Here is a 22,466-nt window from a genome sequence, read left to right as displayed (position 1 = left end):
TGAAGTAACTGCTGGCCACTAGACCTGACCCTTCTAGAGAGCAATATACATGGGAGAGACTTTCCCAATGGCCAGGTAGGCTGCCTTGAGGAACAGCAGCTCTCCCTTCATAATGACCATGGGCTGAGTACTGAAGTCAGGAGTTTAGACAACAACCGAATGTGAAGATTGTTGAGGAGGTAGTACTGGGTGGCTCAGCTCTGGCCCCCGTTGTTATACCCCTTTGTGGGTCTTCTCTACTGAAGAGTAACAGAGCCAACCCTGGGATGTTACTGAAAATGTTTTTCTTGGGAGTCTGTCCTGTGCAGTAAAACAGCTCTGTGGACTTGCCTTTTCTCTAATTCTGGAGCACTAGGTGTGATGAGACGGCCGACTACTCAAGGAGTTTTTGTGTGCTGTTATTGCCAGGAAGCGGCTGCCTAGACAGGGACCACTTTTCCATCCTTCTGCCCACCCCTCAACTCTTGCATTTAGGAATATGAATGGAAGGGAGCTCTTGGTTAAGGCTTTCAAGAAGTGGTGACCCTTCTACACACTCTTTCCTTCCTGCAGGTCAGATGTGGAGGACTACAAATTCCTGCAGGCTGAAGGAACTGGATCCCCGAAGCACTGCATGAAGACAAGGCATCCTGACAAGGAATGTTTGTTGGGGGCTATTACCATTATTAGTGAGAAACAGATTTGTACTGAATTTGAGGCACCAGAGTCTTGGTCTACTACAACAGTTTAGTAGCACTCTTAAGTAATAAACTAGGTGGGTGGGCGAGGTTCACAATTCTCCAGGCAACTAAAGGACGGAGTGGTCTAACACTACCTTGTATACCCAAACTTCCATAAATGTGCTCCCATGTTTAGATTTGCAGAGGAGACATGAGGTCTCCATTTTGACTGCTGAACACTCTCCAAATCTACCTTGGCAAGCCAGCTTTATACTTTTGAGGCCACTGGGCCCTTAGCTTATCTGTTAAGAAAAATGATGATTTGATCCCCCCATGACGGTCCATTCTTTTCATCTGTTTTCTATTGATTAGAATCATGATAGGGATGAAAGGGTGAGTGATTGGCATTTTCAATATAGACCTGCCTCTCTGGGGCTTCGGGCAGAGCCTCCTGAAGCTTAAGGCGTTAAGAATGAGAAAATGATGCATGTGATGCCTCCAGAGGAACAATATGAGGAATGGCAGACAAGAAGCTGCATCCCATGCTATGCACAAAAAATGGTGTTAAGGGCCTGGAAGCAGACTTAGGTGTTGAAGGCTGAAGTGGTGATCCAGAGAGAATCCTCTGAGACATTAAACTCTGTAACAGACCACAACCCCAAAGGTCAGGGGCTCATTGCGAGTGTAGACAAACCACTGCAAGAGATGACCACACGGGATGGCAGACGTAGCACACGGCAGGCGTGTCTGCCCAGTGGAGTAGCGTCTGGCATACTTCTCAGAGCCTAGAACTGGGTGGTTCTTCTAACCTAGATTCATTCCTTCCCCTGCAGCATCTTTCTGGTACCACAATTTTCCTTATGACCAGATCAAAGCAGACCAAGAGAAGGAAAGGAAAGCCAGTGGACGACGGCTGTGACTCAGAAACTTGTAATTTATTATGGAACATCACCCTAACATTTTAACTGGTATTTGGCTGATAGCTGCTGATCACAGACAAGCAGACAAAATTGGGTGCTCTGCCTTCCTGCAGCACAGCTAATATTCACACGTAAAAAATCCTTCTTTCCTTCCTTCTCTCCCTCCCTTCCTTCCTTTGTGGGTGAGGTAAGTAACTCAATTTGTCCCACTGCAAATGCAGACTTTAAAATGATGAGGGCCACAGTTTAAATTATAATCCACATTAAACTAAATCATAGTTTGGGGAAAGAGAAGTTATCAGCAGGTAAGAAAATAAATTTACACCAAATACAAGTATATTTTTTTTTTTGCAACAAAAGAAACTATTTATTTGGAATATGCATTACCAGTACAAATTAGGAGACTGTAAAACCTACACCGTGTTAGTATCATTAGAGAACACAAAATTTCAGTTGGAATCAAAAGGGACAGAAGCCTGTGCTCTCACAGAAGCAGAAAAGCTTAAAATTTCAAAACCAAAACAGAGCAGAGCTTTGCAGGTTTATACTCTGAATAATAAGAACGGGGGAGGAGGAGTGGGAGAATAAAACCAACAACCAAAGGAAAGCACTTCAAAATAACTGAAAACGCCAAAGGAAAGAAAGGAATAAGAGAGAAAAGGGGAAAACATTGAATGTTTTATTAATTTTAACAAAAGGAAAAAAAAATGTTTACAAAAAATAAAAGAGTCCAGAAAGCTTTGAGCTAGGGATTGAAATCATATAGATGATGTGAAAAGTTCGTCATCATTGTTTTGTTATGACTTAAAAACAAGAGTGCATGCATTAGGGTAGAGACACTTCCTAAAGTGTTACTCACTTTTTTTGCTTAGGTTCTGGCTGCTTTCTGAATGCTTACTCATTTGAGGAATGAAAACCATTTAAATTAAGTTTCTCCAGATAACATCGCTTTCTTTTCTCCCCTAACTTAACAAAAACATTCCGAATCAAGCCAGTTTGACAATCTGCTTTAAGCAGCTGCCTAAATCAGAAGTTAGCGAGAGGTGCACTGCCCGTGAGACCAGCATAACCGCTCAGCACTGGGGCACAGCACTGAGTCTGGCTGAAAATACCTCCGGGCTGAACGGCTCTCGGGACAGCTTCCTGGATCTAGTCTCCTCAGCTAATGGTACACACCCCACCAGTGAAATGGTACACAATTTCACTCCTGTGAAATTCCTCTGGAAGAAAAAAATCCTCTCTAGTTGGAAAGGCTTTGTGGAAAGTTGTTATCAATCAGGAAGAAAGAAAAGAAAGCATTTTAATGTGACATTCACAATCAACCAAGGCAAAAACTTCTCCCTACAATATAAAAAGTTACCCTGGACCAATTCCTTGAAGTGTTAAAGGTCAAAAAAAGGAACTTCAAGTCTCTGCATTTGTTTTTTTCCCCAGGGACTTTGGAATGCCACAGTCCAGAATTACAGGTGAGTCATGTGACGTCATTGTGGGGCTTGTCTTTGAAGTCAACTGAATTCCGAAGCAAACAGAAGTACATGGAAACAGCCTATTCTACAAAGGTCATCTTTTCACATCACCTCGGATACATATTTAAGAAATAAAAACACCAAGATCATAATCCTGAAAATTAAAAAAGCACCCTCCCATAAACAAACCAAAAATAACACAATTTTTTTTTTTTATAGTTTAAAGAGCAGGATAAAGAAAAGTAAAGAATTTATTTCTGGGTCTCAAAGTTAATAAACATAATAACATGTTAGGCTGTACCTATTATGCTCACTATTCCAAACTTTTTTTTTTTTTATTTACAAAATGAATTACTGTCACTTTTAAACATTGTGAAACAGGAAATGGATGTGCACAACTCGACACTTTTCTAGCATTCTTGAACTAATTCACAAATGCAAGAAAATAAAAGAAAAATGGGGGAAATGGTGAATGTAGGTAGTTGGGTGTTGAAAACTAATGCAGGAATGATGTGCATTGTCACAGAAAGAAGAGGGGAAATTCCCCATCCTGTTTTGCGTGCTAAGAGGGTCATTTTTAAAATTTTTATTATAAACACTATTAAATTCAGACCGCTTTTTTGGTTTTTTTTTTCTTTATCTGAATATACAAGAACATTCATTATCAAATGTTCATCATCAATACTACAAAGAACGAGACACAAGTCGCAAGAAACAATGGAAAATGTTAATAAAGCTGAAAGAATCGTTGAGTATTTTTTTGTTTTTTTTTAAGTTTTTTTTTTTAAATTTGAGTTTCTGTAGTTTCATCTTTTTTTGGTATCGAAGTCAGGTTTTTCTGGGCAGAAAAATAAAACTCAGAAGGCAAGGGGGGCAAGGAAAGATACGTGAGAAAAGGCAACTGGCAAATAAAAAACACTACCACAGCAAAAAAAAAAAAAAAACGTAAAGAAGGTGCCACTTGGCAAAACTACTGCACAGGAGTCAATTCCACACCAGGGGAGGAGTTAGGGATGAAAAGAAGGGTGTGATGAAGAGTCACAAGGTGGGCAAGCCTTAGGGCGAGTTTTACTTCTCAGGGGAAGTCGGCTGCGGGGAAAACGGGGTACTCCCACTTCCATCAGAAAATGAAGGAATCTTGGGGCACATTTTGGTATCTGTATGACTGACCTAGTAAGAATTCCCAGGGAACTGTATTTTCAGAGGCACGCTCTTTCCATACCCATCCTTCCGCGGTCAGCGTTCTCATGCCTCCCTTAATACAAAAAGAGCTGGTGGCCGCCATGTCCGATGTGATCATGGGTGAGGAGGGGAAGGTAAAGAGCGCCGTCTGACGAGCTGGGCAGGGACGACACAGTGAGGGGTGAGCGTCAGTGCAAACTACTGCAGGGAGAGAAACTGCCTGTGCAAAGGTGGCACCACTCTGATCTCTTTCATCAGCTTAAAATGGTGATCATTCAAACCAAATCTGCAATCATCCTTCCTGTTTCCAAGAGAACCCTTTTGTGTCTCTTAAGTGCTTTGCCTCAAGTCAAGGGGATGCAATCCTACCGTATGCCTGTGTGGGTAGTTTCAATAGATCCCTGTCACTCAGACCAAGTTCTTCTCTGGTTCTAATCACTGTAGAATGGTCACAAGATGGTTCCTTCCAGGAAGCCTCTTTATCAAGCTCTGTTCTGATTATGGCACAGGTTAGAAGACACAGTCTTCCTACTCCTCTTAGCCATCCAGGTATGATGCCATCTTGCCAAATATTTACTTTTTGCATTTCCTTCAAATACACATACCTTCTGCTTGCTTTCCCCTACCTCCCAACACCCACACACAGGAGCATTTTCTAATCATTACCGTAGTGCCATGCAGAATGTCCATGACCTTGTTAGCTGGTCATCCCCACCCCTCAGGGCTTTATACCTCTCCCAGAGGCTTTCTCAAACACAGCAGATGCAACAGGGGACTAAGTGCTTATGAGGCCACATGTTGGATTCTAGTACAAGCTAAGAGAACCAGATCACATTTTTCCAATTTAGAAACTTATCTCTATTCTAAGAAACCAGCCAGGCCTAAACAAACAAAGAGAAGCAACAACACTGACTCTGCTCTTTGTCCTCAAGGTGACGACCTCAGGCATTACTGCTAATCGAAAGTTACAACAGGAAAACCATGTATCCTCCCAACAGGGCATGGGCCAGTTTATCTTAGGGAAGCTACTTCCCCTGACTTCACAATTATATATTGGGTATGAATGAAATCAATTTCTTCAGTCTCTTGGTGAGCCAGGCATAACCCCCATTTTACAGATGAAGAAAATGAGGCACCAAGAGATCTGAACACTTCCCATTTAACCAAGTAACAGAGCTGCCATCTTTTCTTCTGGCACAGTTGGCTACGAAGTTCAGGTAAAATTAGAAAACAGTGTAATAGTACATACTCCTCACTCTTAGATATTCCCAGGGAATAAAAATCACAAATGATTTAACCAAAAGCACGACCTCCCTGTTCCCCATCACTCTCAGGTCTTCTGCATAAGTAAACAAAAAGTTTGTCTCAGCCATCTTCTTAAACAACTTTCTCCTCCAGGACAAGAATGTGGTGCCATATGACACTTTGGATAATTAATGCACTGTCCCTAACACAAACACAAAAACGAAACAGAACCAAATCCACTGCAGACACTGGAAGTACTGTGTGTGGCTCCCCAAGAGCTCCAGAGGCGGTGGGAACGCCAACGGTTTAGGAAACTAACCTTCACCGTGTTCAAGTCCTGTGTATGTCATTCTGGTGTGTGCATGCTGGGGGCCCGGAAGCCCCAGGCACATATGCTTCTCTATGTCAGTGACCTTCACTCAGAGTGGTTGTATTGCTCTCCTGCGCTCACAAGGTGTAATGTTATGGTTACTAACATAGGTATTCATATGTGGCATGTGACTGATTTGGGGCAAGTGAATGTGTGTCTGTGCACGGGTCTACATGTTCGTATGCCTGTGTGTGTGGGGGGGGGGGTGGGATAAGGTGAAGGGTTGCAGGATAAGAGCCTTCCGCTCCTTAGGGATGCGTTCACCACCATGCCTAACTCAGACCTGGTTCTGTAGTAGGCGCTGAACATTGCTTAAAGCATGGTCTCCAAAGACTGTGCCTCTTGAGACCAAGAGCTGTCATTGGAAAGATGCAAAAGCCTCTAAGAATCCTGCCCTTCTTGCTCCTCAAGCCCTCTTTTGCTACCTGACTTCCTGCCTGGGAATCAACCTGGTGGGGGTAAAACCAGAAACTGTGGCACTTGCAGAAGCCCAGCAGTGACAGCCCCCAGTGAATACCTGGGGCGAGAAGGAAGAGGAGGAATTGTGTCCTAAGCAGTACTGTCCTCAGGGAAGGAAGAGCAAGAAGAGGCAGGGTGGCCTGGAACGAGCAGGGCAACGTGGCGTATTCCTGCCAAGAGGTAGTGAGAGTAAACGAGAGAAACAGAGAAGGGCTGCCCATTAGCAGAGGGAGGGAGGGACCAAGGGAGGGAAATCTGGCTCCTCAGACCACCAGCAGGAAAATATACAAATGCTTTTATTACGCTCTTTGTGTTTTCCTCTTTAAATTCCTAGAATTGTTGAAAATATCCTTCAGGGATGTAAGAGAGGGCAGGGACCCAGGGAGTCTAGGACAGAGGGAAAGGGGCGGGGAAGATGACGGATACCAGGCTAACAGCTGGAGGCAGGGAAGGGTGGCTTCTACCCAGAAAAAAAAAGGGGGGGAAGAGAGTATAAAGAAGTGTCCAGATTGGCTGAAATAGCATCCCAAAGAAGAGAAGAGAAGGAGACTCTTATTGTGTTTGCTGATTGCTTCGACCTCCAGTCTGACCGCTTCAGCGTTGAGAAACCCTCCCTCCTGGCCCTGCCTCGACTGGAGCACAGGGTCAGCCGGGATGCGACTGCTGGGAGATCAGTTGGAGGTATCAGAGTGAACACTGCCAGGGCCTTCTGTAGGGGAGGTCACTGATGAAGGGGTAGTAGCATCCTGCCAACCTCCATTAGCCTAGAAGGGAAAAAGGGAGAGAAGTCAGTCCTCTGAGATTGGGTGGCTGTTCTGCGCAGACAATGACAATAAGGCAACTGAGGAAAAGGTCTGAGTACAGTGCCTGGCACGTGGGGACATAGCCAACGGATGGCTGTGATTGTGGTCAGTAACATCCGCCCCCCAACCCCACCCGCAGATGAGTTTGGGTCCTCCCAGCGAGCCTCTGGACAGAGTATTGGCACGTCCACTTCTCACAGGCTTTGTAATCCAGTCCAAGCCATCAGAGGGAAATTCTGCATGCTCCAGGATGATCGCGGCTACCCTGCTGGCCAAGGGACCGAGTTCTAGCTCTGACTGGCAATGGTTAGCTATTGGCTCTGGCAAAGCACTCTCCCCTGTTTGGCCTTGGGTACCCCTTTAGAAAAACTGAAAGGGTAGCTTAAACGCTTTTTCAGGTTCTTTCCAGCTCTGGATGTGGTATGTATAATGGGAGCCCAGGCACCTGTTCTATGCAAGGTTCTGTCCTAGATGCTCATAAGCTGAGATACAGTTTATGCCCTCAAGGATGGGTATGAGACAAGCAGACGAATGAACTAGAGTTTCAAGCAGAACCTAATACATGGTACCCCCAGCTGTTATGAAGATTCAAATGAGTGCAACATCTCCTCTTGATGGAGCATCAGCAAAGGCTTCATGGAGGATGACCTCTCTGAGCTAAGCCTTAAAAAGTCCAGAGGGTGATGAGATGAATCAAACAGGTAAAACCATGGTGCCAACACCATAAGGACTGGTCTGTGTGACTGTATCTAAAAGGTGGTGAGACAGGAAGCTACAACTTTGATCTATACTTGTAGATCTTCCTTCTAAGACTCTAAATCCAGATGCAGTAAAACAATAATATTGTTCTAAAAGGATTTGTTTTAATGACCACTCCTTTAAAAAAATATCCCACCATTAAACAGCTGAAGAATGATTTGCTATAGTGGTTGATTCATGACTGTTTATATATTTTAAAGCATTGAACTATAAGTGTGCTAAAAGGCCTCTTTTCCCCAATCACTGTGTTTCTTTGGAGTTAACAGACCCTCAACACTGGAAATGTTAATACTGAACAGACCAGGTTTTAGGCAGGTAAATTATTTTTATTGTACCTTCTCCTTTTATTCCCTCAAGTACATGGGGTACCTGGGGAAGGTGTTATTATTGCCATTTGGGACAGACCATGGTTTCTACTCTAGCATAATCCACAGTACTTAGGAGCATGCTGCTGCTGCTGCTGCTAAATCGCTTCAGTTGTGTCCAACTCTGTGCGACCCCATAGATGGCAGCCCACCACGGTTGGCACTTAACACATGCCGGCAAAGATCCATTCACATTTCATTCATAAAAAGGCACAGGTGTAAGTGAAAATCAAGCTTCTGGATTACAACTGAGATAGGACACAGGCTTCCTAACCTTTGAACCAGACTCCTTTTTCTCTGCCCTTTCCATCTATTTGGCTCCTTCTATTATTAGTTCACCCAAATCATGCTCCAATTTTCCCAGGAAAACCAAGGCTTTTAAATCAAAGGAGTTCCCACCAGTTACTTCAACACGAGGGTACAATTTTTTCCCACACCTCACTATAAGAGCAGATCTGGACACCAAGAGGGCAAAAGGTCCTGGGCAATGCCAAGAACACATTCCCTCAGTCTTGGATCAATGCATAACTGCTCTCAAGTTCAAATCTCCATCTCGAAACCACCGAGTCAGGCAGCTCCTCCCATTGCCCCTCTCTGTTGGAGGACATTTCCCTGCTGTTTGTGAAAGAGAGATCAGAAAGAGAGCAATAAGGATTCTTTCTCTTAGAACAGAAGGTTTTGCTACCTTTTGGGATCCAAGACTCAGAATCTGATCAGTATGACCAGAATCAAGGACCGAGTTAATTCAGTTTCCTCATTCAGGGTGGTCACAGCAGCAACAATATCTTAGCATCCCCTCTCAACCAAGAATACACGTGTTCTTTTGGTACCATTTTTGGCTGAATGACAATAGCAGTTACGTTTATTTTTCCATGAAGAAAACCCTTTAGCATCATTTATCCTTTCAAATGATAAAAGTAAAATATGCTTATATAATGTTTGCAAATATAATAATTACACATGCAATATAATATTTGAAAATAGGAAAATTATAGAAAAACAAAGTGTACCACAGCCATAATCCAGAGATAATTACTCTCAGCATTTTGACATGTGTTTTAACAATTTTTTAGTATATTTATCAGATAGACAGATAAATTAATTAACTAGTTAAATAGATGGGTGTGTGTGTGTGTGTGTGTGTGTGTGTGTGTATCTGTGTCTGTTGAAAGTGAAAGTGAAGTCGCTCAGTTGTGTCCGACTCTTTGCGACCCCATGGACTGTAGCCTACCAGGCTTCTCCATCCATGGGATTTTCTGGGCAAGAATACTGGAGTGGGGTGCTATTTCCTTCTCCAGGGGATCTTCCTGACCCTGGGATCAAACCTGGGTCTCCTGCATGGCAGGCAGAAGCTTTACCGGCTGAGCCACCAGGTAGCGTGGAATTTTAGGAAACATGCCAGGGGCTCCATAAGTACATCATCATAAGGCAGAGAGTCAGGTGCTTGTAAAGAAGATAAAAGTCATGTATTTTAGACTCCACCTGGTATGAGACAAGCAGGGGAGGGAGCAAATATCCATGATCTAGCATGTGGCACTGCATTGGAGAAGGAAATGGCAACCCACTCCAGTGCTCTTGCCTGGAGAATCCCAGGGACGGGGGAGCCTGGTGGGCTGCCGTCTACAGGGTCGCACAGAGTCGTACACGACTGAAGCGACTTAGCAGCAGCAGCAGAAGCACGTGGCACAAAGACACGGCATTACATTGCTCAGAAATCACCACCACAGCTATTATTGAGTCATACTATAATTCCTTAAAATAACAATAAGTGGTGCCCCAAATGAAGCCATTAGTAAAGAAAATGAACTCCACAGTGTTTCATTAGGAGGGAATTAGCAAAGCAGTGTATTGACTGGAAAGTTCTAGGAGACTTCTTTTTGAGTCATCTCTGAGCTGAAATAACTCAAACAGCAGACATTCGATCTCTTTTCTTCAAAAGTTCTGTTTTCTCAGACCAGTGCACAGGATGCCAGAGGGGACAGAAAACGCACAAATGGTGGAGACAGGAATTAGTTCAGGCTGATACCAAAACTAGCATTGTAATTATGAGAGTTGGTCTGGTAAAGAAAAATATGTAAGACCTTAAAAAAGCCTTATTAAAAATAAAGAAATAAAATGAATCTCTTTAACTGTCATTTTTTCACTCCCCCTCCATTCACAAACACACAGATATAGACACATATGTATACACACACACCTCCGATGGGGTGATCAACAGCTCCAGTGTGCCCAGGACTCAGGGATTTAATGGACTAGGGGTGTGGAGTCCCAGATCACCCTACCCCAGGGTATCAGCTATGATCCTCAACTTCTTGCCAAATCCAGGACACTGTAGCCTATGAGTTTCAAGTTTGGTGAACAAAAGTACTTTTTAAAAAGAATGAGTCTCACACAGGGAAATGTTGGAGGATGCTTGTCTCTGAAGGTGCTTTCTACCATGGCGTATCATCTGCTATTGCTGTTAAACCTCCACAAGAACAGAAACTGCGAGCAAACCTCCCCTAACTGGGTTTTCCATAAATCACTTTGGCTGCCTCAGCTGTATCATTCCGCCTTTAATGTAAGACGTTCAGAGGCTGCACCGTCTTGGGAAACAGCTGACCTCGCTTTCTGCCACGTTAACCCCGGGGAGCAATTCCTTCCCTCTTCTTCCACTGTGGGTGAATATTAAGTAGGAAACCCGCCTTTGTGAGTTTATTTATCTCTGGGCACAGTGAAATTGGAAGATGGTCTCATTAACGAACATGGGGTGGATGGGGTGGGAAAATAAGACTTTCGCTTCAATTTTCCTTCTGCACCTAAATTCCTCCTTCACTCTGATGCAAACTAGCCTTTAAATGGACACACTCACTTTGTAAAATGCTGATGTCAGAAACCACCCTAATGGGTGACAGGGACAGGAATCTGCAAAGCCAAATATGCCCTTTTTATCCCCAAACCTCTAATGGGAGAGAGTTCACATTTACACCCAGTTCTTCAGGTTATTTCTGTAGCCTGTGACCTGGGCAGCAAGACTTGATGTAACATTTAATTCCACCTGGGGAAGCCTAAGTCAGCAGCAGGGTCAACGTGGAACATCATGGGAGAGGAGGCTAATGGAATATCAAATTAGGACAGACTTGCAGCAAATTTTCTAATTAAGAAAATCTGGACTTTCAAAACACAAATTCAAGGTATTTGGGAACAAATCATTTTAGGAACAAAAATGACTACTCTATGTTCTACCCTAATGAATCTGGCACCTAATTTGATAGACACCAACTTTTGCCAGAACCCCATCTAATGTATCCATTAGGCAAAGCACTCCTGTCGAAGGAGGCAGAGGAAGCTAGTAATGGAGAAGGGGAGGGAGCAATGGTGGGTGGCAAAACCCACACACTCACAAGAGCACAGAACTGCCGTTGAGGACCTGACTTTTCTTTCCTCTGACACCATTCCTGAGTCAGAAGTCAGAAGGCCACCTGCCTCTCCCCCATTGTCGTGGAGCCAGTACTGCTGGTAGCCCAGAGTAGCGGCTGTTGGGCTGAGAACCACTGGTCCCATCCTCCTCTTTTTCCCGCTCTTCCTCTGAGCTTACCTTAGCAGCATTCAGTTGATGCAGAGAATTCATCACCTGATGTGACAGCCCAAGTGAGTCTGGCACTAAGAAACTCTCATTTGCAACCCAGAAATACGCTGAGGTGCCACAAACCGGCTGATGTCAGCACCGAGGCAAGCTCAATCTGCATATGGGCCAAATGCCATCAATAGCAATGCCTTCAGGGTGGGTGAGGAGGTGGACGTGCTCTAGGTCCCCAATCACCCCGGCCCTGCTGGGGCCGGCCAGGAAGAAAAACAGAGAGACATGGATGCATCCTTCTACCCCCCCACCCCCTCTACACACACACACACACACACACACACACACAGAGTCACCACTTATCAAGGAAGACATCGGCTCACACAGTGGAGTCAGACCCTAGATCCAACACCGGTCCATCAAGATAGGACTACGTTTTCCCGATATGCATCAACTTTCCCCAAGATTATACTGTGAGCACTTACCAAGGAATGCTCTGGGATGAAAAGATGCTATTGGAAAGCCCCTCAAGGGACAGAGGATTCAAAATTTCCCTGGGAAATTTCACAACAGTAAACAGATCCATGCCCATTCCGGCACCCCTCCAATCCTCTCTCCAGCTGCCCGCAGCATGCTCTTTCAAAAGTGTAGTTCTGATCATGTCACCTCTCTGTTTAAACCTTCAATGGCTTCTTACTGGTATCAAGGTGAGGTTCAATGTCCTTATTAGGTCTACCATGTCCTTGACCTTGCTGACTCTCCAACTCAATGCTCACGCTTAATATTCCAATATATCAGTCTACTTAGAAATTCCCACAACAGAGCTAGCATTCCATGCCTGTTTCCTTTCCCTTGAATGTGGTGTCCCACTCATCTATTTTCGTGCTACTCTCATCTTGACTGTTTCTCAAGATTGAATTTAAGTATCCTTGCACTGGTACCTACCCCCGGCAACTTCTCCTTTTCCTACAAGTCCTGGAATGTACCCTGGAATTGCACAGCAACTGTGATGCCATACTGCATTTGTTCTTTCACAAGTCTTACTCCCCTACTAGACCATGAGAACAGGGCTATGAAATTTATCTTTGATTCTAAAGTGCTTACCACAGGGCTTGACACAGCACAGATTTTAATAACGATCTCTTGGAGGAACATAAGAAGTAAATAAACCTTTAGTGGTACTGTAACATCCATCTGCCACCACAGGTGTGGACAGACAGTCGGGTATTGGTACCTCCACAGTTCAGTTTAACTATGTGTAAAGAGCTGTGTACACCTAGAAAATATTCAAAATGCAGAGCAGAGGTAGCACCAGGGTTCAAGGTAGCTCTGACATCTAGAAAGTGAACTTTTCTCTTGCTAATAAGTAGGCATCAAGGAGATCAGGCACTTCATACTTATCCCAAACAAATAACTATGATTCATATTTATATTGTTCTGTTTTCTTTTAGGGGAGAGCAGTTGAGAAAGACACTAGATCCTGCCTATTGCCATTCCATCTCAACAAGGAGTGTTCTCCACTAGGCACAAGGAGGGGGACAATGCCCTACCTTGTGGTCTCCTAGTCACCTCAGGCATCCTGGGGATCAGAAAAAGGTACGGAACAGACACAGTCCCTAAGTGGCCTGTGGGGTTTGCCCACCTTTAGTCTCTCCAGGGCTGAGACCCACATGCAGCTTCAGCTTCTACCTGGGACCTGGGAACGGAGTTGCCAGATAAAGTACAGGATGCCCTGTTAAATTTGAATTTTAGATAAACAACAAATAACTTTTTACTTGAGTATGTCCCATGCAGTATTTTCATTTGCTAAATCTGGGCAACCCTATCTGGGAAGAACATGTACTATCAGCCAAACAATTTGCATTCTAGCCTAGTTTAGATAGAAAAAATGTGCTGTTTTTCTTACTTTGACCTTTTGCACCTGCATCTTCATACAGGGAATCTTCCCTGTGGCTGTGACCACCTCTATCAGGCTAATCAGCTTCTGCTTAAGTTTCCTATTTATCGCAGTTCATTTAAGAATGAGGTAGTGACATACACACACTGCTGCTGCTGCTGCTAAGTCGCTTCAGTCGTGTCCGACTCTGTGCAACCTCAGAGACGGCAGCCCACCAGGCTCCTCTGTCCCTGAGATTCTCCAGGCAAGAACACTGGAGTGGGTTGCCATTGCCTTCTCCAATGCATGAAAGTGAAAAGTGAAAGTGAAGTCGCTCAGTTGTGTCCGACTCTTAGCGACCTCATGGACTGCAGCCCACCAGGCTCCTCCATCCATGGGTTTTCCAGGCAAGAGTACTGGAGTGGGGTGCCATTGCCTTCTCTGATACACACACTACTATATATAAAACAGATAAACAACAAGGATGTACTGTATAGCACATGGAACTATACTCAATATTTTGTAATAATAAGCTATATGGGAAAAGAATCTGAAAAAATTATATATATATATACACACACATATAATGAAATCACTTTGCTATACATCTGAAACTAACACCACACTGTAAATAAACTATACTTCAATTAAAAAAAGAATGAGGTGGTAACTTGCTCTTACAAATGAAAGCCTGCTCTGGAACTTAAGCCCACCAACTGCCTCATCACATTTCCCCACAGTCAGTCCTCTGCCTGGATTATCCCATGCCACTGGCTTTAGGATTCCTGTTTCCATGGCCCTCTGCCAGTTGGGGTTATCCTCTCTGACTGCCACTTACCCCTAGGTCAGTCCCTGGTGACCTTACATCCAAGTGACACCATCATACCCCATGCTAGTCTGATTCCCACCAAAGCCTCTTGAGCCCTGAGATTTTGCTGTGAAAATCTACAAATTAAGAAAGATGAGCAGTGTCATCAGCTATTCCTGGTAGAGAAAAAATACCCTGGAAGAGAACTGACATTAGCAGTCTGAGCGGCTCTGAAGAAACAATAGATTTCCCATCGCCAAAGTGAGACTGCTTCCTACTCTATAGAGGAGCCAACTGAGTGGTTCTGTGCCTTTGCCTGCCCCCTCCTCTGGTCTCTAGGAACCCATATCTTCTTTCATGGCCCGGCCTGAGCACTGCCTCCTTTCTGCAAGTTGCTGCAAGGTAAACCCTCACCAACTTCTCTAAATTCCAGTACGACTGACCTTTTGAATGTTCATGTTGACATTTAACCACATGTAGCTCTTATTCATGTAAATATCCATGTAAGCACCAGATCTTATTCACTGCAATCCTTTAATTCTTAAGTTCTACAAATATGCATTCAGTGCCCACCTCATACTATGTACTAGGCATACGACGGTAGATACTACACATTTTTAAAAGATGTGGTGTCTGCTCTCATGAGGCTTGCTGTCTTGTGGGAAATAAGACATTCAATACATCATCAAAAGAACACAGATTCCAGATGGTAATAACTGCTGTGAGAGGGAACAGCAGGGATCTGAGGTTGGGGCTTCTGGAAAGTCAACCTAAAAGTGAACAGAAAAATAGGCAAGTAGAGAGCTGGGACACAGAACCCTCCAGGCAGAAGAAGAAATCTGTCCAAAGGCTCTGAGGATCTGAAGAAGATCAGAAAGATGGGGGCAGAGGAGTAGAGTGGTGAGCCCAACAGGGTGGGGCTGGAGAATGGGATGGCTTGCTCATGTCAAGGTCTGCAGGCCAGTAAAGGGCTTTGATTTTAATCCTCAGAGAGATGATAAATCATTAACTACAGCCATTAGAAGACAAAGATCATGCCTGATCATGCAGCTGCTCAATTAAGTCCTTGAGTTGAATGAATAGAGAAATGAAAGCTTCCTTTGGGGCCTGTCCCTGTGACTACAAGGCCATCTGGCTGCTAGTGCCCATGGTAACTTTGTAATTATGCAGGAATCCTAATGGTAATTCTCTTACTTTGGTTGATGAATATATAATAGGACACAAGTCAGTGCAAACTCCTATTCTTACCTTTCAAGCCAGAAACTTAGGACTCAGAAACAAGAATTTGCCAAACTCCATCCCCACTATATACCATAGCTTTTGGACATTTCAAGTTTCAAAAGCTTGTGGTGTATTACAAGTAGAGCACGGCTGCTACCAATCTCAGGGCTGAAGGCAGACGACTCAGGCTCTTAAGTTCACCTTCAGGGAATCTTTGTGCTGTTTCTCAAGGTGATAGAACCTATGATCCACAAGACCAGCCTCAAATAAGTCTTTCAGGCGATTCTAATCCCTTCTACTCCCAAGCCTCAACTTACCTTACCAAACTTGGTTTTGAACAAGACAAACTCTATTCTTCTGGGGTCATACTTCTGAGAAATCACCATGCATCCTGCCATCTTTCTAGCTAATACATTATATCTTCCACTGGTGATGTCAACTCCTGGGCTTAGACCTGTATAGTAAGATGGGAACCCCAATCCAAGTTTGTTTGGTATGATTGTGAACTCTCTTACTGCAAATCATTACGTCTAACCTTTTGTGGCACGCACTCAAGGGCACTCAATCAAAACGGCAGCACCGTTACCGTGCACCGTTCTGCCAGTAGCCAGTGACACACGACTGAAAGGCACGTGTATGTCAACTCTGAGATCAAGATCTGTTGTGGCACCTCCGGAGTTTCACCCTTTCCTAATTCATCAGTTGTGAAGGCCCAGAATTAACACTGCCGCGTAAGGCACTTGAGACACAGAGCATGGTCTGGATTGAACCTTTCGTAGCTTGTACAGGCTATGAGGTAGCGTACATTTCCGAGTTTAAGGCTGGGATGCTTTGGGATTTCTGTTTGAAGTGCAAATAGGACAGTTATATACAAGGTTTCCATGTCTCACAGACTTAGGGGATCCTTAGGTTAAATGTATACACAGGAAGTGAAAACTTCAAATTTATTTTATTTAACTTTCTAGAGACAAAGAAAAATAAGCTCAGCTTGCTTTAGCTAAATAGAAGTGTCTTTGTGCAGAAAGATATTTATATCTGAATAAACATCCTCTACACCCAGATCTACAAAACCAACACACACACACACACACACACACACACACACACTTATACACATCTACAAACTGTACAAAAACATGGAAAACTTCCACACACTTTATCATTTTGATGTAAAGCTAATACATGTTCAGAAAATACTTATAGCACCTAAAACTGTGCATACACACAGAGAAATACTGCAGATGCTGGAAACGTATAGCTCTATTAAGACAACAGATAATTATATTCACTCATATAGCCAAATATGAAAAATTCAAACAAAGGATTTTTTTTTTAACTCTTAGTATGAATTAACTGATTGGCTGATACAGACAGGCCCAGATTCTTCATTTTATTTTCATGACCTTTGATTTTGCCCTGGCTTTGTTGAAAGGCTGTTATCTACTCAGGGCACTCCCAGGGATTGTATACACACCTGAACAACAAACGGTGGCTCGCTACGAAACACACGTAACTCGTGGTGTAAACCGCGAGGCTATTTACCATCACACAGGAAGCTAAAGCCTCTTACACTTTCCTGACCATCCAAGAGACAGCAATTACCCCAGATTATCAGACCAACAATGACATGCTGCGTAAAGAGAGACACTGAGCCAACTTCACATCCCAAAGACTGGCATATTCAAGTACACTTAGGACATTAATAGCAATTTACGTGCCATCACTGAGACAAAGCCACAAAGGCTCCGTTGGCAGCCTCTTATTTTGAAGCCTATTATTTGTGGGAGTTACAGGCTATAATCACAACAGAAACTTTCAAAACCCTTATCTTCCGTGACGCACCAAATCTATTTCAGAGCCATAATTGCCATGTCACCGGAGAGTCTGCTGCTTAATGCACTCAAATGCCATTTAGTGTTTGCAGGGTCATTACAGCTAACAGAAGGATGGGGGTAGGGTGGGATGTTGGGAAGTAGTAGGGGAAAGGCAGATAGAGATCGTTGAGGGGAATGTGCTAGAATGGGGAACGAGGCTCCACTGTGCTTTATTTAGCGGATGATCCTGTTGTTTTGAGAATTCTATTTACCTCCAAAATGAGGGCAAGTGCCTGGAAACTGCATATTCAAGAATGCTGTATTATTTTCATACCACCCCAGATATCTTCAGTGGATGCTGGCGGATAATCTCTTTCATTCCGAGATTCTCATCCAAGTATAAAAGTGGGTTGTTTTTTAAATTTTAATTTTTTTTTCCTTTTAGACTGTCCCAGCAATCTGTGCAGCAGAAATCTTCCAGCTGTGCAGTGGGCTCAGGAGTCTGACTTGGCTTTTCTGTATGTGTTCTGCTAGGGAATGAGAAAGGCAGACAAGGGGACTGATGATGGTGAAATGTCAAAATTTAATCATCTAGAAGAATGTGCTACCTTTCAGATGGTAAAAGAAGATGCAAGGAGACAGATAGAGGCTCCAAAATATGAGAAAACATCTAATCACTCAAAAGACCATTTTTCAGACAAGTTTAGCTAAGGTCATAAGTAAGCTTTTAAATTATATGTAGCTTTATTTCTTCCACCTGGCTATAAACTAGTCAATGACTTACTGGGCAACTCCTAATTCTTAGGGAAATACTAAAGATGGGATAAATCTTCAAGGAAAGTTTTGACAGACTAATGTATCTCCTGGTTCTTTTAGACAACTATTGATTTCTATTTTATAGTCCTGAGTTTTTCCATACACAAGAAATACAGAAAATGTCATGCTAATTCAGATTGCAGCATTCAGATTTCTTTTAAGATCACTTAGTTTTCCTAGGGTAACTATCCAGCTTTCACTCTGAAGAACTTTCCACAGAAACAGACAGAATGAGACCTGGGGCCTTATTCCTCATGCATCCTCCTCCACTGAGAAACAAAATTTTCTCTATTTTCTAAATACTGACCGGGTGAGAAATGGAATTATATCCTTCTTATGTAAGCCTTTGAGTGTTTGAGTGTCTCCTAGGGAGGCATAGGTGAGCAGTGGCAGGCCATGCAGACAGGGGTTTTGGCTGCAGTAGACTTGGGACATGCAGCATGTGGCATAAGCTCTCCTGGGAGGAGGTCACCATTAGACCCACCGTAGAATCACCAAACAGACAACCCGCAAACTGCAGAACAATTATACCAAAGAAATTCTCATACTGTTAAGAAAGTTTTAGGATTGACAACCTGGGGATCTGGCAAAGGGACTGAAACTCCCAGGGAATTTGACTTTGGAGGCCAGTGGGATTTGATAACAGAACTTCCACAGAACTGGGGAAACAGACTCTTCGAGGGCACAAACAAAACCTTGTGTGCACCAGGACCCAGGAGAAAGGAGCAGTGACCCCACAGGAGACTGAGCCAGACTTGCCTGTGAGTGTCCAAGAGTCTCCAGCAGAGGCGTGGGTCAACAGTGGCCTGCTGCGGGGTCAGGGGCACTGAATAAAAAAGTGCAGGAAAAAGTCCTTTTGAAGGAGGTTGCCATTACTGCCATTACCCCTACTATAGTTAGGCCTCAGGCCAAACAACAGAAAGGGAACACAGGCATGCCCATTAATAGAAAATTGCATTAAAGATTTACTGAGCATGGCCCTGCCCATCAGAACAAAACCAGATTCCCCCACAGCCAGTCTCTCCCATCAGGAAGCTTCCATCAGGATAAGCTTATTCTTATCCATCAGAGGGAAGATAGAACGAAACCAAAATCACAGAAAACTAACCAAACGATCACTTGGATCACAGCCTTGTCTAACTCAATGAAACTATGAGCCATGCCGTGTGGGGCCACCCAAGACGGATGGGTCATGGTGGAGAGTTCTGACAAAATGTGGTCCACTGGAGAAGAGAATGGCAAACCACTTCAGTATTCTTGCCTCGAGAACCCCATGAACTTTCAAGGTCAGTAGGTGCCCAGTATGCTACTGGAGATGAGTGGAGAAATAGCTCCAGAAAGAATGAAGAGACAGAGCCAAAGTGAAAAAAACGTGCAGTGGTGGATGTGACTGGAGATGGAAGTAAAGTCCAATGCTGTAAAGAACAATATTGCACAGGAACCTAGAATGTTAGGTCCATGAATCAAGGTAAATTGGAAGTAATGAAACAAGATAGCAAGAGTGAACATCGACATTTTAGAAATTAGTGAGCTAAAATGGATGGAAATGGGCAAATTTAATTCAGATGACCATTACCTCTACTACTGTGGGCAAAAATCCCTTAGAAGACATAGAGTAGTCCTCATTGTCAACAGAAGAGTCCGAAATGTAATATTTGGGCGCAATCTCAAAAATGACAGTATGATCTCTGTTCGTTTCCAAGGCAAACCATTCAATATCACAGCAATCCAAGTCTATGCCCAAACCACCAATGTCGAAGAAGCTAAAGTTGAATGGTTCTATGAAGACCTACAAGACCTTCTAGAACCAACACCAAAAACAGTTGTCCTTTTCATCATAGGGGATTAGAATGCAAAAGTAGGAAGTCAAGAGATACCTGGAGTAACAGGCAAGTTTGGCCTTGAAGTACAAAATGAAGCAGGGCAAAGATTAACAGAGTTTTGCCAGGAGAATGCACTGACCATAGCAAATACCCTCTTCCAACAACACACTGTACACATGGACATCATCAGATAGTCAATACCAAAATCAGATTGATTATATTCTTTGCAGGCAAAGATGGAGAAGCTCTATACAGTCAGCAAAAACAAGATCAGGAGCTGACTGTGGCTCAGATCATGAACTCCTTATTGCAAAATTCAGAATTAAATTGAAGAAAGTGGGGAAAACCACTAGACCATTCAGGTATGACCTAAGTCAAATCCCTTATGATTATACAGTGGAAGTGGCAAACAGATTCAAGGGATTAGATCTGATAGATAAGAGTGCCTGAAGAACTACGGACAGAGGTTTGTAACATTGTACAGGAGGTGGTGACCAAGACTATCCCCAAGAAAAAGAAAGGCAAAATGGTTGTCTGAGGAGGCCTTACAAATAGCTGAGAAAAGAAGAGAAGCAAAAGGCAAAGGAGAAAAGGAAAGATAAACCCATCTGAATGCAGAGTTCCAAAGAATAGCAAGGAGAGAACAGAAAGCCTTCCTCAGTGATCAAAGCAAAGAAATAGAGGAAAACAATAGACCGGGGAAAGACTAGAGATCTCTTCAAGATAATTAGAGATACCAAGGGAACATTTCATGCAAAGATGGGCACAATAACAGAGAGAAACAGTAAGGACCTAATAGAAGCAGAAGAGATTAAGAAGAGCTGGCAAGAATACATAGAAAAACTACAAGAAAAAGATCTTGGTGACCCAGATAACCATGATGTGTGATCATTCACCTAGAGCCAGACATCCTGAAATGCAAAGTCAAGATAGTGGAGGTGACGGAATTCCAGTTGAGCTATTTCAAATCCTGAAAGATGATGCTGTTAAAAGTGCTGCAATCAATATGCTAGCAAATTTGGAAAACTCAGCAGTGGTCATAGGACTGGAAAAGGTCAGTTTTCATCTTCATCCCAAAGAAAGGCAATGCCAAAGAACGTTCAAACTACCATACAATTGCACTCATCTCACATGCTAGCAAAATAATGCTCAAAATTTTCCAGGCCTTCAACACTACATGAACTGAGAACTATCAGATGTTCAACGTAGATTTAGAAAAAGCAGAGGAACAAGAGACCAACTGCCAACATTCGTTGGATCATAGAAAAAGCAAGAGAGTTCCAGGAAAACATCCACTTCTGCTTTACTGACTACACCAAAGCCTTTGACTGTGTGGATCTCAACAAAGTATGGAAAATTCTTAAAGAGATGGGAATACCAGACTCCTGAGAAATCAGTATGCAGGTCAAGAAGCAACAGTTAGAACTGAACATGGAATAACAGACTTGTTCCATATTGCGGAAGGAGTCCATCAAGGCTGTATACTGTCACCCTGCTTATACAAATGAAAAATGTTCAATCATTAGTAAATCAAAGAGATACAAATTAAATTAATCTAAAAATGAGATGCCATTGTATAATGTGATAATCGACAAAGACTGAAAGACTGCTAAAACATTGTTACTGAGAATATGAGGAAATGGAAAGGATCAAAAATGCTTGTGGGAACCATAAATTAATAGGCATTTCCAGGAGAAAAGTTTACCGTACATCACAAAGGCCTTAGGTTTTGTCATATCCTTTGATCCAGCAACTCCATTTCTTAGAATTTGTTCAAGGAAATAATGCAAAATATGCACTGAATTTTCTGTACTATGATGTTTACCATGGTGTTATTAATAATAGTGATAAAAAAGAAAAAAGCTTAAATGTTATACAGTAGAGACTGATTAAATAAATTATGGACTTTCCCAGTAACAAGCTCTTATGCAGCTATTAAACTTATGTTTGAGAAGAATGTTTAATGATACGGAAAATATTCATAATATATTTTTAGTAAAATAAGTAGGTTACAAAATGATGTGTTCCATATGATCCTAACTTTTGTACACCCACACAAAACATACTTATACACAAAATGCTAGGAGGCTGCCAAGCATAAAGTTAACAGTAATTTTCTTCTGTGTGATTTTGTTGCATTCTCCAAATTTTCTACATTAAATATTGGGAATAAAAAAGTAAATGTAAAATTGAAATAAAATAGGGAGGAAAGTTCATATCTCATTTAGATCTTTGTCTTGCATGTCTGAAAGGGCATGGCCAACCACCAGAGCTCGTTGGGCAAAAGACCAGTGCAATTAACGGTCTAATGTAGGTCTGAG

General features: G+C 42.9%; 1 protein-coding gene across 4 annotated transcripts in view; it reads right to left on the bottom strand.

Annotated features, from left to right (window-relative positions):
* PBX1 (PBX homeobox 1) overlaps nt 1-22,466 on the bottom strand; it is a 334,443-nt gene that overhangs the window by 34,630 nt on the left and 277,347 nt on the right. For 2 of the 4 annotated variants that reach the window (XM_070366688.1, XM_070366690.1), the window contains one exon: nt 1,919-7,065. The exons of the other annotated variants lie outside the window; for them this stretch is intronic. In XM_070366688.1, coding sequence (XP_070222789.1) covers nt 6,973-7,065 — 93 coding nt within the window. In that variant the 3' untranslated portion in view covers nt 1,919-6,972. Of the gene's footprint in view, nt 1-1,918; nt 7,066-22,466 lie in introns of those variants that run through there. 4 annotated transcript variants of the gene reach the window in all.

Source organism: Bos mutus, chromosome 3 (assembly GCF_027580195.1).
Source record: "Bos mutus isolate GX-2022 chromosome 3, NWIPB_WYAK_1.1, whole genome shotgun sequence".
Taxonomy (NCBI): domain Eukaryota; kingdom Metazoa; phylum Chordata; class Mammalia; order Artiodactyla; family Bovidae; genus Bos; species Bos mutus.
The sequence above is the reverse complement of the archived record's forward strand: the minus strand, read 5'-3'. Positions and strand labels throughout refer to the sequence as shown.